Source organism: Lipotes vexillifer, unplaced genomic scaffold (assembly GCF_000442215.2).
Source record: "Lipotes vexillifer unplaced genomic scaffold, Lipotes_vexillifer_v1.1 scaffold1267, whole genome shotgun sequence".
NCBI lineage: Eukaryota > Metazoa > Chordata > Mammalia > Artiodactyla > Lipotidae > Lipotes > Lipotes vexillifer.
The window spans coordinates 129,827-149,641 of record NW_006790372.1 but is presented as its reverse complement, the minus strand read 5'-3'; the positions used below and the strand labels follow the sequence as shown (position 1 = coordinate 149,641).

General features: G+C 37.3%; 2 protein-coding genes across 4 annotated transcripts in view; one reads left to right on the top strand and one right to left on the bottom strand.

The window, feature by feature from the left end:
• Positions 1-17,999, bottom strand: part of ATG4A (autophagy related 4A cysteine peptidase) — a 69,769-nt gene extending 51,770 nt beyond the window's left edge. The window contains exon 1 of one of the 2 annotated variants that reach the window (XM_007463665.1): positions 17,841-17,999. In XM_007463665.1, coding sequence (XP_007463727.1) covers positions 17,841-17,850 — 10 coding nt within the window. In that variant the 5' untranslated portion in view covers positions 17,851-17,999. The remainder of the gene's footprint in view (positions 1-17,840) is intronic. The other variant, XM_007463666.1, reaches the window with a different exon arrangement.
• A 140-nt stretch (positions 18,000-18,139) lies between these two features.
• Positions 18,140-19,815, top strand: part of PSMD10 (proteasome 26S subunit, non-ATPase 10) — a 6,851-nt gene continuing 5,175 nt past the window's right edge. Inside the window, exon 1 of one of the 2 annotated variants that reach the window (XM_007463664.1) lies at positions 18,140-18,265. In XM_007463664.1, the coding sequence (XP_007463726.1) occupies positions 18,152-18,265 (114 nt within the window). In that variant the 5' untranslated portion in view covers positions 18,140-18,151. The remainder of the gene's footprint in view (positions 18,266-19,815) is intronic. The other variant, XM_007463663.1, reaches the window with a different exon arrangement.

Below are 19,815 nucleotides of genomic sequence, written 5' to 3'. Positions count from 1 at the left end.
GTGAGCCATGGCCGCTGAGCCTGCGCGTCCGGAGCCTGTGCTCCGCAATGGGAGAGGCCACAACAGTGAGGGGCCCGCGTAACAAAAAAAAAAAAAAAAAAAAGGGAAAAAAAATTATCCAGTCAGTGGAACAAAAAGAAAAAAGAATGAAAAAGAGTGAAGGAAGTCTAAAAGACTTATGGGATACTATCAAATTGACTGATAAATGCATTTTGGGAGTCCCAGAAGGAGAAGAGAGAGGGGTAGGCAATTTATTTGAAGAAATAATGGCTGAAAACTTTCCAAATCTGGGGAAGAAAATGGACATGTACATTCAGAAACCCAATGGACTCCAATGAGAACCCAAAGAAACTGAAATTAAGACATGTTATAATAAAATTGTCAAAATTTAAAGACAAAGGGAATTTTGAAAGCAGCAAGAGAAAAGCAACTCCTCACAGCAAGGGAACTACTATAAGACTATCAGTGTATTTCTCAGCAGAAACCTTGCAGGCCAGAAGGGAGTGGGATAATACCTTCAAAATACTGAAAGAAAAAAAATGCCAGCCAAGAACACTATAACCAAGAAAATTATTCTTCAAAAATGAAGGAGAGGGCTTCCCTGGTGGCGCAGTGGTTGAGAGTCTGCCTGCCGATGCAGGGGACACGGGTTCGTGTCCCGGTCCGGGAGGATCCCACATGCCGCGGAGCAGCTGGGCCCGTGAGCCATGGCTGCTGAGCCTGCACGTCCGGAGCCTGTGCTCTGCAACGGGAGAGGCCCATGAAAGCACACAGAAGTATAAAGATAATAAAAGTAAATATATAGGCAAATACAGAATACTGAGTACTGTAACAGTGGTATGTAAATCATTTTAATTCTGGTATGAGGTTAAAAGACGAAAGTATACAAATGACTATAACAAAAATATGTTAATAGATACACAATATAAAAGATGTAATTTGTGACACTGATAACATAAGGTGTGGTGGGGGGGAAAAGTAAAAGTGTAGAATATTTGTATGTAATTGAAGTTGTTGTTATCAGTTTAAATAAATGATTATAACTGTAATATGTTTTACATGAGCCCCATGGTAAATGCAAAGAAAATACCTATAGAATATACACAAAAGAAAATGAGAAAGGAATCAAAGCATGTCACTAAAAAAATGAATGAAAGAAGGGAAGGGAGCAAGGGAGTTAAAGAGGGACAAAAAAGGTACAAGACAGAAAATAATAAAGTGGCAATGGTAGGTTCTTCCCTATCAATAATTACTTTAAATGAAAACGAATGAAATTCCCCAATCAGAAGACGTAGTGCGGCTGATGGAGAAGGAAACAAAATCCAACTATATGCTGTCCACAAGAGACTCACTTTATTTATTTATTTTTTTGGTATTCTTTTTTTTTGTTTGTTTGTTTGTTTGCGGTATGCGGGCCTCTCACTGTTGTGGCCTCTCCCGTTGCGGAGCACAGGCTCCGGACGCGCAGGCTCAGTGGCCATGGCTCACGGGCCCAGCCACTCCGCGGCATGTGGGATCTTCCCGGACCGGGGCACGAACCCGCGTCCCCAGCATCGGCAGGCGGACTCTCAACCACTGCGCCACCAGGGAAGCCCTGGTATTCTTTTTTTTAAACTTTGTAAATTAATTTTTATTGGAGTATAGCTGCTTTACAATGTTGTGTTAGTTTCTGCCATACAGCAAAGTGAATCAGCTATACGTATACATATATCCCCTCTTTTTTGGATTTCCTTCCCATTTAGGTCACCTCAGAGCAATGAGGAGAGTTCCCTGTGCTATACAGTAGGTTCTCATTAGCTATCTATTTTATACATAGTAGTGTATATATGTCAATCCCAATCTCCCAATTCATCCCACCCCTGCCTTTCCCCCTTGGTATCCATACATTTGTTCTCTAAGTCTGTGTCTCTATTTCTGCTTTGCAAATAAGTCCATCTGTATCATTTTTCTAGATTCCACATATAAGAGGTATTACACAATATTTTTTTTCTCTTCCTGGCTTACTTCACTGTATGACAGACTCTAGGTCTATCCACATCTCTGCAAATGGCACAATTCCATTCCTTTTTATGGCTGAGTAATATTGCATTGTATATATATACCACATCTTCTTTATGCACTCCTCTGTTGATGAACATTTAGGTTGCTTCCATGTCCTGGATATTGTAAACAGTGCTGCAATGAACATTGGGGTGCATGTGTCTTTTTGAATTATGGCTCAGGTATATGCCCAAGAGTGGGACTGCTGGATCATACGATGATTCTACTTTTAGTTTTTTTAAGGAATCGCCATACTATTCTCCATAGTGGCTGTATCAATTTACATTCCCAACAACAGTGTGAGAAGGTTCCCTTTTCTCCACACCCTCTCCAGCATTTATTGTTTGTAGATTTTTTTGATGATGGCCATTCTGACTGGTGTGAGGTGATACCTCATTGTAGTTTTGATTTGCATTTCTCTAATAATTAGTGACGTTGAGCATCTTTTCATGTGTCTATTGACCATTAGTACGTCTTCTTTGGGGAAATGTCTCTTTAGGCCTTCTGCCCACTTTTTGATTGGGTTTTTTATTTTTTTCATATTGAACTGCATGAGCTGTTTGTATATTTTGGAGATTAATCCCTTGTCAGTTGCTTCATTTGCAAATATTTTCTCCCATTCTGAGGGCTGTCTTTTCATCTTGCTTATGGTTTCCTTTGCTATGCAAAAGCTTTTAAGTTCAATTAGGCCCCATTTGTTGATTTTTGTTTTTATTTTCATTACTCTAGGAGGTGGGTCAAAAAAGATCTTGCTGTGATTTATGTCACAGAGTGTTTTGCCGTGTTTTTCTCTAAGAATTTTATAGTGTCCAGCCTTACATTTAGGTCTTTAATCCATTTTGAGTATATTGTTGTGTATGGTGTTAGGGAGTGTTCTAATTTCATTCTTTTGCATGTAGCTGTCCAGTTTTCCCAGCACCACTTATTGAAGAGACTGTCTTTTCTCTATTGTATATTCATGCCTCCTTTGTCATAGATTAGGTGATCATAGATGCGTGGGTTTATCTCTGGGCTTTCTATCCTGTTCCAGTGATCTATATTTCTGTTTTTGTGCCAGTACAATACTGTCTTGATTACTGTAGCTTTGTAGCATAGTCTGAAGTCAGGGAACGTGATTCCTCCAGCTCTGTTTTTCTTTCTCAAGGTTGCTTTGGCTATTCAGGGTCTTTTGTGTCTCTGTGAAAATTGTAAAATTTTTGTTCTAATTCTGTGAAAAGTGCCATTGGTAATTTGATAGGGATTGCACTGAATCTGTAGATTGCTTTGAGTAGTATAGTCATTTTCACAATATTGATTCTTCCAATCCAAGAACATGGTATATCTCTCCATCTGTTTGTGTCATCTTTGATTTCTTTCATCAGTGTCACTGATGAACATACATACAAAAATCCTCAAGAAAATACTAGCAAACAGAATCCAACAACACATTAAAAGGATCATACACCATGATCGAGTGGGGTTTAACTAAGGGATGCAAGGATTCTTCAATATATGGAAACCAATCAATGTGATACACCATATTAACAAATTGAAGAATAAAAACCATATGATTATCTCAGTAGATGCAGAAAAAGCTTTTGACAAAATTCAGCACCAATTTATGATAAAAAACTCTCCAGAAAGTGGGCATAGAGGGAACCTACCTCAACATAATAAAGGCCATATACAACAAACCCACAGCAAACATCATTCTCGATGGTGAAAAACTGAAAGCATTTCCTCTAGGATCTGGAAAAATACAAGGATGTCCACTCTCACCACTATTATTCAACATAGTTTTGGAAGTCCTAGCCACAGCAATCAGAGAAGAAAAAGAAATAAAAGGAATCCAAATGGGAAAAGAAGAAGCAAATCTGTCACTATTTGCAGATGACATGATACTATATATAGAAAATCCTAAAGATGCCACCAGAAAACTACTAGAGCTAATCAATGAAATTGGTAAAGTTGAAGAATACAAAATTAATACACAGAAATCTCTTGCATTCCTGTACACTAACAATGAAAGATCAGAAAGAGAAATTAAGGAAACAATCCCATTTACCACTGCAACAAAAATAATAATATACCTAGGAATAAACCTGTCTAAGGAGGCAAAAGACCTGTACTCAGAAAACCACAGGAGACTCACTTTAGATTTAAGGACACACATAAGCTGAATTTGAAAGGATGGAAAAAGACATTCCATGCAAAATGTAACCAAAAGAGCATAGGCGTGGTATACTTATATCACACAAAATCGATTTTAAGTTTAAAAAAATTGCCAAGAAATACAAAGAAAGACATTATATAATGATAAAAAGTCAATTCATCAGTAAGTTATAACAACACAAATATAAAGCATGCAACATCAGAGGACACAAACATATGAAGCAAACACCGACAAAACTGAAGGGAGATATAGACAGCAACAAAATATTAGTAGGGGATTTTAACATGTCACTCTCAATAATGGACAGAGTACTCAGACATGAGATCAGTAAGAAAAGAAAAGACTTGAGCAACACTATATGAGCCTGACAGCCATATATAGAACATTCCACCCAATAGCAACAAAATACACATTCTTCTCAAGTGCACACAGAACATTTCCTAGGAAAGATCACATGTTAGGTAACAAAATAATTCTTAACAAATTTTAAAAGGTTGGGATCATACCAACTATATTTTCCAATCACAATGGAATGGAACTGGAAAATAATGGCAGGAGGAAAACTGGAAAATTCACAAATATGTGGAAATTTAAAAACACACTCTTGAACAACCAGTGAGTCACAGAAGAAATCAAAAGGGAAATTGGAAAATACCTTGAGACAAATGAAAATGAAAGCACATCATACTAAAATTTATGGAATGAAGCAATAGCAGTACTAAGAGGGAAGTTTATAGTGAAAATTGCCTACATTAAAAGAGAAGAAATTTTTCAAATGAACAATCTAATATTACACCTCAATAAATTAGAAAAAAAGAACATATTAAGCCCAAAGTTAGGGGAAGGAAGTAATTAAGAGTAGAAATAAACAAAATAGAGTGCTGGGTTTTTTTAAAGATAATCAAAATTTACAGACCTTTAACTACAGTAGTTTAAAAAAATACTCATAAATAAAATCAAAAATGAAAGAGGAAAAAAATTTTAAATGAAAGAGGAGATATTATAATGAATGCCATAGAAATTAAAAGGATTATATTGACTACTATGAACAATTATACATCAACAAATTGGATAACCTAGGAGAAATGGATAAATTCCTAGAAATATATAACTAATCAAGATAATCATGAAGAAACAGAAAATCTGAACAGAACTATAAGTAGCAAGGAGATTGACTCAGTAATCAAAAACATTCCAACAAATAAAAAGCCCAGGACCAGATGGATTCACTGGTGAATTCTATAAAACATTTAAAGAAAAATTAACTTATTTTAAAGAATTAACTTCATTCATTTTTAAAAAGAGTTTCAGAAGAAAATCTTTCTCAAACTTTCTCAAACTCTTCCAAAAAGCTGAAAAAGAGGGAGCCCTTCCCAGTTCACTTTGTGAGGCCAGCACTATCCTGATGCAAAAACCAGAAGAAAGACACTACAAGAAAAGAAAACAATAGGCCAATATCCCTGATGAATATAGACACAAAAATTTTCAACAAAATGCTAGCAAACCAAATTCAACAGCACATTAAAAAAATTATACACCATAACCAAGTAGAATTTATCTCCAGGATGCAAGGATAACTCAACATATGTAAATCAATCAATGTGATACACCACATTAACATAATGAAGGGAGAAAAATATCACATGATCATCTCAATAGATGCAGAAAAAGCATTTGACAAAATTCAACACTTTTTCAGGTTAAAAATTTGAGTATTCTAAACTCAACAAACTAGGAATAAAAGGAAATTACCTCTACATGATAAAAGCCATATATAAAAAGTCCACAGTTAACATCATACTCCATCATGAAAAACTGAAAGATTTCCTCGTTCGGGAACAAGACAAAGATGCCCACTCTCACCACTTCTATTCAACATAGTACTGGAAGTTCTAGCCAGAGCCATTAGGCAATAAAAAGAAACAAAAGGCACTCAAATTAGAAAGGAGGAAGTAAAATTAGTTCTGTTAATATATGACATGACCTTATATGTAGAAAACTCTAAAGACGCCACAAAAATTGTTAGAACTAATAAATTAATAGCATATGCTCTAACTATTAAGTCTTTACAGGATACAAAATCAATATACAAAAATCAGTTATATTTCTATATGCTAACAATGAACCATCTGAAATGGAAATTTAGAAACCAATTTCATTTAAAACAGCATCAAAAAGAATAAAATACTTAGGAATAAACTTAGCCAAAGAGGCGAAACTCTTGTACACTGAAAATTACAAAACATTGCTGGAAGGAATTTAAAGGTACAAATACATGGAAAGATATCTCATGTTAACTGATTGTAAGACAATATTGTTCAAATGTCCACACTATCCAAATCAATCTACATATTCAATATGATCCGTATCAAAATCCCAATGGCATTTTTTATAGAAATAGAAAAAAAATCCTAAAATTCATGTAGAACCACAAAGAACCCCAAATAGCCAAAACAATTTTGAGAAAGAAGAACAAAGCTAGATACCTCACACTTCCTAATTTCAAAACATATTACAAAGTCACAGTAATCAAAACAAAATGGTGCTGGCAAAAAGACAGACATATGGACCAATGGAACACAGCACAGTACCCAGAAATAAACCCACACATATATGGTCAAATGATCTTTAACAAGGGTGCCCAGAGTACACAATGGGAAAAGGCCAGTCACTTCAACAAATGGTGTGGGGCAAACTGAATATTCACATGTAAAAGAATGAAACTAGACCCTTATCTTACACCACACACAAAAATCAACTCAAAATTAAAGCCTTCAGCAGAAGACCTAAAACTATAAAACACTTAGAAGAAAACCTAGGGAAAAAAATTCAAGATATTGGACTTGGCAATGACTTCTTGGATATGACACTAAAAGCACAGGTAACCAAAACAAAAACAGACAGGTGGGACTACATCAAACTAAAAATCTTCTGCATAGCAAGGTAAACAATCAACAGAATGAAAAGGCAACCTACAGTATAGGAGGTTATATATATATATATGTAAACCATATCTCTGATAAGGGGTTTATGTCCAAAATATATAAGGAATTCCTACAACTCAATAGCATATAATAATAATAGCAACTTGATTTTAAAATGGGCAAAGGACTTGAATAGACATCTCTCCAAAGAAGACATCCAAATGGCCAAAAGATATATGAAAAAAGTGCTCACCATCACTAATCATCGGGGAAATGCAAATTAAAACCACAAATAGGGCTTCCCTGGTGGCACAGTGGTTGAGAGTCCGCCTGCCGATGCAGGGGACACGGGTTCGTGCCCCGGTCCGGGAAGATCCCACATGCCGCAGAGCGGCTGGGCCCGTGAGCCATGGCCACTGAGCCTGCGTGTCCGGAGCCTGTGCTCCGCAACGGGAGAGGCCACAACAGTGAGAGGCCCGCGTAAAGCAAAGAAAAAAAAAAAAAAAAAAAAAAAAAAAAAAACACAAATAGACATCATCTCACTCCTGCTAGGATGGCTATTTTAAAAAAAATAACAAGTGTTGGCAAAGATGTAGAGAAATGGAACCTTTCTACACTGTTGGTAGGAATGTAAAATGATGCCACTGTCATGGAAAAATAGTATAGACGCTCCTGAAAATTAAAAATAGAACTACTATATAATCCAGCAATACCATTTCTGGGTATTTAACCAAAAGAATTGAAAATAGGCTTTGGAAGAGATATTTGCACTCCCATGTTCACTGCAGCATTATTCACAATGGCCAAGAGGAAGAAATAACGTAAATGTCCATCAATGAATGAATAAAGAAAATGTGGTATATATATGGTATATAAATACAATAGAATATTAGTCTGCCATATAAAAAGGAAATCCTGCAATACGCTACAACACAGATGGAACTTGAGGACCTTGTGCTAAGTGAAATAAGCCAGTCACAGAAGATCAAATACTGCATAGTTCCACTTAAATGAGGTATCTAAAGTAGTCAAACTCATAGAAACTGAAAGAATGGTGGTTGCCAGGGACTAGGGGGAGGGAGAAATGGGGAGTTGCTATTCAATGCAAGATGAAAACAACATTGTGGGGAGGACTTCCCTGGTGGCACAGTGGTTAAGAATCCGCCTGCCAATGCAGGGGACATGGGTTCGAGCCCTGGTCTGGGAAGATCCCACATGCCATGGAGCAACTAAGCCTATGTGCCACAACTGCTGAGCCTGTGCTCTAGAGCCTGCAAGCCACAACTACTGAGCCCACGTGCCACAACTACAGAAGCCGCATGCCTAGAGCCTGTGCTCTGCAACAAAGAGAAGCCACCGCAATGAGAAGGCCACACACCACAATGAAGAGTAGCTCCTGCTCACCGCAACTAGAGAAAGCCCACGTGCAGCAATGAAGACCCAACGCAGCCAAAAATAAATAAATAAATATAAATAATTTTTTAAAAAATAATTTTAAAATAAAATAAAATTTTTTTAAAATTGTGCCTATAGCTAACAATATTGTGTAATGTACACTTAAAATTTTAAGAGGGTAGATTTCATATTATGTGTGTTTTACCACAATAAAAAAATATGTGATATGCAGCTAAACCACTGCTGAGTGGGAAATTTATAGCACTAAATGCTTACCTCAGAAAATAGGAAAAGTCTCAAATTTAAAAATATAATTTCCCACCATAAAAAAAAACTAGAAAAATAAGAGTAAAATAAACCCAAAGCAAGGACAAGGAAGGAAATAATCAATTTAAGAGCAAAAATCAATGAGATTAAAAACTGAAAATTAATAGAGAAAAATCAATGACATAAAGAGCTGATTCTTTGAAAACAGCAATAAAATAGACAAATCTCTAGTGAGAATGACAAATAAAAAAATAGAGAAAACACAAATTATTAATATCAGAACAAGACAGGGGATATCACTAGAGACTCTGCAAACACCAAAAGGATAAAGGAAATATTACAAACAAATTTTACAATTTTGAAAACTGGACCAATTCCTTGAAAAACACAAACACCCAATACGAAATAGATCATTTTAGTAGTTCTATAGCTATTAAGGAAATTGAATCTGTACTTTTAAAACTCCAGGGCTTCCCTGGTGGCGCAGTGGTTAAGAATCTGCCTGCCAATGAAGGGGACACAGGTTTGAGCCCTGGTCCAGGAAGATCCCACATGCCATGGAGCAACTGGGCCCATGCTCCACAACTACTGGGCCTGCACTCTAGAGCCTGCGAGCCACAACTACTGAACTGGTGCGCCTGGAGCCCGTGCTCCCCAACAAGAGAGGCCACCACAATGAGAAGCCCGTGCACCTCAAGGAGGAGTAGCTCCCGCTCACCGCAACTAAAGAAAGCCTGCACAGCAAGGAAGACCCAATACAGCCAAAAATAAATAAATAAAAATAAAATTCCCTTTAAAAAAAAAAAGAAAACTCCAAAAAAAATCTCCAGGCCCAGTTGGTTATACTAGAGAATTCTACCAACCACTTAAAGGAAAATTAATACACAATTAATTTTGTGTAGATACTATTACACAATCTCTTCCAGAAAATACAAGGAGGAAATACTTCCCAATTCTTATTATAAGGCTAGTATCTCATTGATATGAAAATCAGACAAAGACAGTACCGAAAAATTAAATAACACACCAATATCATTCATGAATAGAGACACAAAAATCCTTAACAAAATATTAGCAAATAGAATTCAGCAATATGTAAACAAATTTATATACTATGACCAAGTGGATTTATTTCAGGGATGCAAGGTGGGTTCAATATTTGAAAATCAATCAGTGTAATAAAACAAAATCACATGGTCATATTAGTGGATACCGAAAAAGCTGTTTGACAAAATTCAACATTTACTGATGATAAAAATCCTCAGAAAACTAGGAATTAGGGGGGAATTGCCTCAATTTTAAAAAGAATATCTACCCCCAAAAAAACTACAGTTAACATCACACTTAATGCTGAAAGACTGACTGCTTTCCCCCTAGGATTGGAAACAAAGCAAAGGTTCAGCTCTCACCACAGCTATTACACATAGTACTGGAATTCTGAGCCAGAACAATAAGGGAAGACAGAGAAATAAGAGGCATAAAAAGTGGAAAGAAAGAAATACCACTGTCCCTATTTGCAGATGACAAGATGGTCTACAAAGAAAATCCAAAGAAAACAACAACAGAAAAAGCCTCCTAGAACTTAATCAGTAAATTCAGCAACATTGCTGGGTACAAATTATATAAAAATCAATTGCATTACTATGTACTAGCAATGAACACATGGAAACCAAAATTTAAAATACAATACCATTAACAGTCACACAAAAAATGAAATAATTATAATTCTAGCAAAACATATACAGGACTTGTATGTTGAAAACTACACAATGATGAAAACGACACGATGCTAGCAAAAGAAATAAAAGAAGATGTGAATAAATGGAGAGATATGCCCTGTTCATGAATTGAAAGACTCACCATAGTAAAGATTTCAGTTCTCCCCAAATTGATATACAGTTCTTATACAATTCCTATCAACATCCTAGCAAACTTTTTTGAGATATAGGCAAGCTTATTCTGAAAAGTATAGGTAAAGACAAACAAACAATACTGAAAAATAATAAAGGAAGAAGTATCACTCTACCCGATTTTAAAAGTTATTACAGAGCTATAGTAATCAAGACTGTGTGAGATGGCAAAGGGACAGACACACAGATCAATGAATCAGAAAAGAGAACCCCAAAATAGGCCTATACAAGTACAGCATACTCATTTTCTACTATAGTACAAAAGCAATTCAATAGAGCTGAAGCAACTGGACATCCATAGTTTAAAAAAATTAACCTCAACCTAAACCTCACACATACAAAAATTAACTCAAAATGAATCATGGACTTGAAGGTAAAATATAACTAAAAAAACTTTAGAAGAAAATCTAGGAGAAAATCTTTGAGACTCAGGGCTTAGTGAAGAGTCCTTAGACATAGCAACAAAAGCACAATCCATAAAAGAAAAAAATTGATGAACTGGACATCATCAAAATTAAAAGCTTTTGCTCTATGAAAAAATCCTATTAATAAGATGAAAGGACAAGCCATAGACTGGTAGAAAAATATTTGCAAACTACATATGTGACAAAGAACTTATATCTAGAATATATAAAGAACTCTCAAAATTCAACAGGTAAAAAACAAAAAAACCCAAACAATGCAATTATAAAATGGACAAAGGATTTGTAATAACATAGATGGAATTTGAGGTATTATGCTAAGTGAAATAAGTCAGATGGAAAAAGACAAATACTGTATGATTTCACTTATATGTGAAATGTATAAACAAACAAAATAAATGAACAAATGAAACCAAATATAAACAAACACACAGATATAGAGAACAGAGTAGTGGTTACAAGAAGGGAAGGGGCGGAGGGATGGCAAAATGGGCAACAGGGGTCAACTGCATGGTGATAGAAACTAGATTTTTGGTGGTGAGCCCACTGTAGTGTACACAGAAATAAAATATTGTACACATGAAACATATAACCACTGTTACCATATTAACCACTGTTACCTCATAATTTTTTTTATTTTAAAGAAAACAGGCAAAGGACATGAAGAGGCATTTCACTGAAGATATAGGGATGGAAAATAAACACATGAAAAAATACTGACCATCGTTAGCCATTAGAGAAATGCAAGTAAAACCACAATAAGATATCACTATGCACCTATCAGAATGGCTAAAATAAGAAACAATTACAATGACAATGCTGGTAAGGATGCAGAGAAATTGGATCTCTCATACATTGCCAGTGGGGGTGTAAAATGCTATATAGCCACTCTGGAGAAGTTTCTTTAAAAACTAAACATACACTTACCATATGACCTAGCAATTACTCTCCTGGGCATGTATCTCAGACAAATGAGAGTTATGTCTACACTAAATCCTATACTCAAATGTTTGTAACAGTTTTATTTGCAACAGACCCAAACTTCAAATAACCAAAATGTCTCTCTTAGGTAAATGGTTAAACTAACTGTGGTATACCCATAGCATGAAACACTCCTCAGCAATAAAAAAAGAACAGACTACTGATACACGTATCAACCTGGATGGGTCTCGAGGTCATTAAACAAAGTGGAAAAAATTGGAAAAAATCATATTCTCCATTACTTCATTTATATAAAATTCTCAAAATGACAAAATTATAGAGTAGGAAAACAAATTAGTATTTGGCAGGGGTTGTGGATAGCTGTGACTATGAAGGGGTAGCTTTCTAGTGAAGGAATATTTCTGTATCTTGATTGCAGTTATGGTTGCACAAATCTACGCAAGTGAGAAAATAACATAGAACTGTACACACACATCCTACCAATGTCAATTTCCTGTTTCTTACCTTGTATTATAATTACATAAAATGTAATGATTGGGGTAAACTGGATGAAGAGTATATGGTACAGTTTTTGCAACTTCTTGTGAGTCCCTTATTCTTTATAGTAAAAAGTTTAAAAGTAAACCATTTATAAAGCAAATAACCCAGAAAGCAAGAGTGTGTGGAAGCTAAAACCCAGGGAGCAAGTAAATAAAATGTTTTATTATAATAGCCTATAACAATATGCCAGCTTTACGAAGAGAGAGATTTAAATGGGGAAGATTTGCATACGTCAGTGACACACAATACCAAGGACATTTTAATCTGTAGGATTAAAACATGTGCTTAAAAAAATATTAGAGCCACAGATTAAAATGTCTCATCTTAAACCAGGCAACTGGCTATTGTGAATTGTTTGCAATTAACCACATAAACAACTTACATCTGCAAACAGTGAAAATAATCAATCGCAAAGGGTCTTCAGGCCAGTTGTTCAAACTTTATCTAGTAAGTGGTGGGAATGGAGAAGTTTCATTCTGGATAAGACAGAACCTATTCCTGTGACTGTCATACAGTTAACTGTCATATACATCTGTAGGGTTTCCTCAAGTTTGTTTCACTATAGAATATATTGGTTTCCAGCTGTGCTATGGAAAGAATATTTACATTAAATAAAATGTTTAGTGATAATTAGAAAGGAGCAAGTAGGGGGAAACTGCCTGTCTCTGCACTGTCCACAATGATAACCACTTGCCACATGAAGCTATTTAAATTAAAAATAATTAAAATTAAATTTAAAATTTAGTCCCTGGACACATTTCAAGTGCTCAGTGTGACTAGTGGCTACCCTACCAGAACAGCATAGATACAGAACTTTCCCATCATCACAAAAAGTTCTACTGGACAGTGTTGCTCTAGAGCATGAAAATCATGTCATTTCCCAAGAATCATAGGTAGTGTTACAGCCCAAAGAGCTCTGACAGGAATTAGTATTGCATTACCTGAGGTTTGCTTTTTTTTTTTTTTTTTTTTTGCTGTACGCGGGCCTCTCACTGTTGTGGCCTCTCCCGTTGCAGAGCTCAGGCTCCGGACGCGCAGGCTCTGCGGGCCATGGCTCACGGGCCCAGCCGCTCCGCGGCATGTGGGATCTTCCTGGACCAGGGCACGAACCCGTGTCCCCTGCATCGGCAGGTGGACTCCCAACCACTGTGCCACCAGGGAAGCCCCTGAGGTTTGCATTTACACATAATTTCATCTTCAGCAATATTGAGCAGTATGTTGCAGTGGTTAAGTGCTAGGGCTTTGGGGTAGAATAGCAGTGGATTTTAATTTTAGCTCCAACTTTTGCCAAATTGTGTGACCTCAGGCATGCTACTTCGCTTCTCTGTGCCTGTATTCTCATTTTTTAAAAGGTGGGGACTGGAGGATAATAGTACCTCCCTCATAGGGTTGTTGTGAAGGATTAAATGAGATAAGCCCAATACCTGACACATGTGATCAGTAAACGTTAGTTATTCTAAAGGCCAGAAGGTGAACTTGGCTTGTTCTAGGACCTAGACTCTATATGACCAGTAGTAAAGGGAATATGCAATTGTATGCACAGAAACGGAGTCAGTCCCTAACAGGGCCCCCCTTTGACTCTTCTTGATAAACAGTAACCACATTGTTCCTCCATACTTGAGGACAGTGACAAAAGGGAAGACACCTTTGAAAGCTTTCAAAGAGTCAAAGAATACCTTACCCTTGGCCTTAAGGGACTCAGAATTGAAAGTTAACCATCCTGTCATATCAAATAAAATAAAAGCACAACACACAGTCTATAAAGGAAGATTACCCAAACAAGTCACTCAGTAGGAGAGGCACTTGGAGTTGTTTTTCCAGCTGTTTCTGACAATCAAATCCAATTTCTTGATGTATTATTATTGGTGAAATGTTACTATACCCAGTCCTTTGTGAATACCACACAACAGGCCTGCTGTACCTCTGTAATCAACTGGATAAATATTTATTGAACACCTGCTAAATACAGGACACTTTTACACACCAGCCATCAGCAAACTACATTTGGCAGGCCAAATTAGATCCACTATGTGTTTTTCTTATGGTAAGGAAGGTAGGAATGATTTTTACATTTTTTAACTGTTGGAAGAACTGCCTTCAACCACTACTACCAAACACCGAATGGCCCTGGAAATTAGCTTTTGCTCCAGACTTGATAACGTTTCTTAATTAATTCAACTTAAAATTACAAGGCAAAACAGCACTTATATGTGAAATTTACACTGCAGGAAAGTCATTTCAACAGCTAACATTGTTTGAATCATAAGTAATGTCAACATGCTTTATATGCATCCCATGCTGTCACAGGTCAAAACAACAAAATCACAGTGAGATACCACTTCGCACTCACTAGAATGGCTATAATAAAAAAGACATTAACAAGTGTTGGTAAAGATGTGGAGAAATTCTAACCCTCCTACATTGCTCGTGGGAAGGGAAATGGTGCAGCCACTTTGGTAAAGTCTGGCAGTTGCTCACAAAGTTAAACACAGAGCTACCATATGGCCCAGCAATTCCCCTCCTAGATACGTGCTAAGAGAAATGAAAACACATGTCTGCACAGAAACGTGTACATCAATGTTTATAATGGCATTATTCATAATAACCAAAAGGCAAACAATAAACTCATGAACAGATAAGTGAAATATGGTATAGCCAAACAATGGAATATTACTCAGCCATTAAAATGAATGAAGTATTGATATAAACTAAAATTTGGATAAATTTCAAAAACCTTATGCTAAGTGAAAGAAGCCAGACACAAAAGATTACATACTGTATGATTCTATTTATATAAAATCCCCCAAAATGAAAATCCATAGAGACAAAAAATAAATTAGTGGTTGCCTAGGCCTGGGAGTGGAAATGGGGAGAGAGTGAAAACAGGCATGAGGTTTCTTTCTGGGGTAATGGAAATGTTTCAAATAAGAGTGTGGTGATGGTAACACAATTCTAAAATACTAATAACATTAAATTGTACAATTTTTAAAAGTGTACAACACCAAAAGCATGACCCATAAAAGAAAAAAACCCAATAAATTAGATCTTGTCAAAATTTAAAACTTTTGCACTTCAAAAGACATCATTAAGAAAATGAAAAGATGAGCAACAGAGTGGGAGAAAATATCCACATATCATATCTACAGGGACTTGTATCCAGAATATATAAATAATTCTTACAACTCAATAATAAAAAGACAATAAAGATAATAACTCAATTTAAAAATGGAAAAGATGTATGAATGGTTAGTAAGTAAATGAAAAGGCGCTCATCATCATTAGTCACTAAGGACGTACAAATTATAACCACAATAAGATATAATTTCACATCCATTCAGAATGGCTATATCAAAAAGACAATAACAAATGTTGGCAAGGACGTGGAGAAACAGAAACCCTCATACATTACTAGTGGCAATGCAAAACAGTGCTGCCGCTTTGGAAAATAGTTTTATAGTTTCTTATAAAGTTAAAGATAAATTTGCCATATCATGCAGTCATTCCACCCTTAGGTTCCTACCAAAGAGAAACGAAAGCACCTGTCCACACAAAGACTCGCACGCTAATGTCCTTAGCAGCATTATTCATAATAGCCAAAAACTGGAAACAACCTACATGTGTAGCAAGTAGACAGACAAAATGTTTTATAGCCACGTAATGGAATACTATTTGGCAATAAAAATTAATGAAGTACTGATACATGCTACAATATGGATGAACCTCAAAAAATATTATGCTAAGTGAAAGAAGCCAGGCACAAAAGACCACTTCTTATTTGATTTAAGATGAAATGCCTAGAATAGGCAAATTTATAGAGACAAAGTAGATCAGTGGTTACCTGGGCCTGGGAGTGGGAACGAGGATTAACTGTAAATAAATGAGCATGAGGGATCTTTGGGGGGAAATGAAAATGTTCTGAAACTGATTATGATTATGGCTGCACCATTCAGTAAAGTTACTAAAAATATTTAACTATACTTAAAATGGGTGAATTTTATGATATGAAAACTATATCCCAATAAAGCTGTTAAAAATAGGAAAGGAACAGTAGGGGAAACTGGGTGAGGGGTACACAGGAATTCTGCATTATCTTTGCAACTTTTCCATAAATCTAAAGCTATTCTGAAATTTAAAATGTACTTAAATAAAAAATAACAAGAATATGTTTGTGGATTCATACCTATCTGTGTAAAAAGACATTTACAAAGATGAAATGGGTAAAATCTCATTACAGATCAGCATTAACAGATGAACATTTGAAATGATTTTGATGATAGGGAACACTGACTATTAGCCCCAAATAAACAAAATGTCATCCCCCCCAAAAGAATTCCATTATTCTCATTAGTAGTCTCATAATACAAAAAAAAAATGCTCAATTATTATTACTATACCTTGAATTTCATCAATAAATATTTGTTGAAATTTGTTTTCTCCCTTGTCATATAAGTACCTACAAATTATCCTTGATTTTGCCTTTTGGCCCCCAAAGCCTAAAATATTTACTATGTGGCTCTTTACGGAAAGGCTGCCAAGCTCTGTTCTACACCATAACAGGGTAAATATAAACATAGTCAGTCTCTTTCTTGAGTGTATTCTTATCGTTACCTGGTTTTGGTATGATGCCAGCCTGGATATGCCCTATAAAGGATAAGCCTTGCATCTCTTCTGCTATGGCACTATTTAGGAATCCTATAAATAGAAACACTATTAGCTTAATAGTTGTAGCAAAGCTTCGATGTCACCGTTATTATCGTGATATTAAAGAGCCAACACCATGCCATAATGTCAAGATGACCCTCATCAAGTTGTGATGTCATCACGCCATGGACTCCCCGAGATCTCTTAGATATCAAGTGGGTCCTATGGCATCACACCCTGCCTTTGGCATCACCCTGGCACATCACCTTACTACGGTGTCATATGCTATCACTGTTGTGGCAGAATTCTGCCCTAATGCCACTCCGTCGAAACGTAAGAATAATTAACCCCTAGTTCTTTCCATTCCTTTGGCGGCGGTACCAGCGAGGGGGAGGATGGCCACAGGCACTGGTTCGAGCTCAGGAGGTAGTACTCAGCTGCTACCGTTTTCCCTTCCGCTTACCACTGCAGGTCAGGGCCCCCGTGGGGCAGGACTTTCTGGCTCCCATAACTCTCTTGCCATGACCCCGCACCCACTTCGCGTCACCGACTCAATGCCCCAACAGCGACCACCCACCCCGGTTCTACACGAAGCCGCTCCCCGTACCTGACTCCATTCTCCAGCTGTCATCCTGGGCCAATTCCACCGGCCACTTGACTACGGCGGCCGCAAGGGACCCCGGGACTCGTAGTTCCGCGCTGCTAACGGCAGAGACGGAGACAGCGGCAAAGGCTCCTCCCCGCCCGGAACTGCGCTCAAACTGCAACTCCCAGAGGCGCCCTGCGATGGGAAAAGAAGCAAAGGAACGAGCGCGATTGATCACTGGGGGAGCTCTAATGCCTTTTTTGATTGGCAGTCGGAGCTGGTGACGTGAGGCGGTCGTTGGTCAGGCTTCACCGAGATCCTGGGAAAGCGAAATGGAGGGGTGTGTGTCTAACCTAATGGTCTGCAACCTGGCCTACAGCGGGAAGCTGGAGGAGTTGAAGGAGAGGATCCTGGCCGATAAATCCCTGGCCACTAGGACTGACCAGGTAAAGCAACGCTTGGGGCCTCTCCGCTGGCGGCGGCGGCGGCAGCGGCGGAGACCAACGTGGCTGCCCGGCCCAGCCCAACCCATGGCCGGTTGCGAGAGGGCCAGATCCCCGCCCCCGCCGCCCCATCCTTACCCCAGGGTCACCTCAGGACTCGGGGCCGGGCGGCCGGAGCTAGCCCCACAAACCGCCAGTGTTGTTTTTTGGCCCAGTACTTAGTCGCTGTATTTTGGATATTTCTAGAACGTTTGCGCATTTCTCAGAAATGCCCAATCTTTGAGACATCCGTGAGAAGGAAAGTTTTTGGTTTTTGAAAATGGGTTTGTTTGCTTTTATTAGTGATTTGATTCAATGGAACACATGTAACTGAACGCCTCAGCTGGGAGCTAAGGATACTGTTGAATGGAAGGAGCAGACGTTAATAAAATAATCCCAAATCATATGTCCGATTATAAATTGTGGTAAATACTCGGGAGAGAAGTTGACGTGGGGCTTTCAGAACATATCATGGAAGGACCTGATTTAATCTCGCTTAGAAAAGCCGAATGTTGTCGTAACTGAAGAGGCTTTGCAAAGGAGGGAAGATTGGCTGTATCTTGAAGGATGAGTGGGATTTCCCTGGGAGATGAAGGGGCATTCTAGGCAAAGGCAGAACAAAAGTGAGTGGACCTTGGAAAGTGTTTCTTTCTGCCCTCCTGCTCAAAAGACCCTCATGCTTTCACCCTGAGTTTCTAGAAAGATTCACGGTGCCCTCAGTAAGCCAACATACATTTATAGATTGCCTCCTATTTGACAGGCACCGTGCTCAGCACTAGCAAGACAGTGTCACATAATTACAAATCTCCATTTTGTGTGTTTGGGAAGAGAATTAGAAGTTCAGAGACATTTTTTCTGGAACTTTTCTTTATTGCTCAACCTGAAAATGCCTTTGTCTAGTTTACCTTCATTTTGCTCTGGTGATATTTAATACTTTAGATTTAATTTAACAATATTAAGATTTAATAATACTTCTAACCATTCTTCATCAAGTCAATGGCATGAAAAAGGGAGAAACTATTCAAGATCAAAAGACTTAAGAAACATAACAAACATTTGCAACTTATGGAGCTTGTATGGATCCTGAATGAAACAAGCCAACTGCAAAAAGGCATTTGGGGGACAGTTGGGGAAATCTGGGTATTTGATGTTATAAAGGAGTTAGTGTTAATTTTAATCAGTGTAATAGCTATGTAGTAAAGTATTTTTTAGATACTCAGATATTTAGGTATGAAAGGTCATAATATTTAAGATTTGTTTTTAAAAATCTCATCAAGGAGAAAAACAGATGAGGCAAATATGGCAAGATAGTTATAAGATGTAGGTGATAGGCATATGGATTATATTATGTTCCCTGTATTTTTATATGAGTTTGAAATTTTTGTAATAAAGTTTAAAATACCATTTTCTTTTACATAGGGCTAAGAAATATAGCAGTCACTGCAAAAAAAAATAGAGAGAGAGGGGCTTCCCTGGTGGTGCAGTGGTTGAGAGTCCGCCTGCCGATGCAGGGG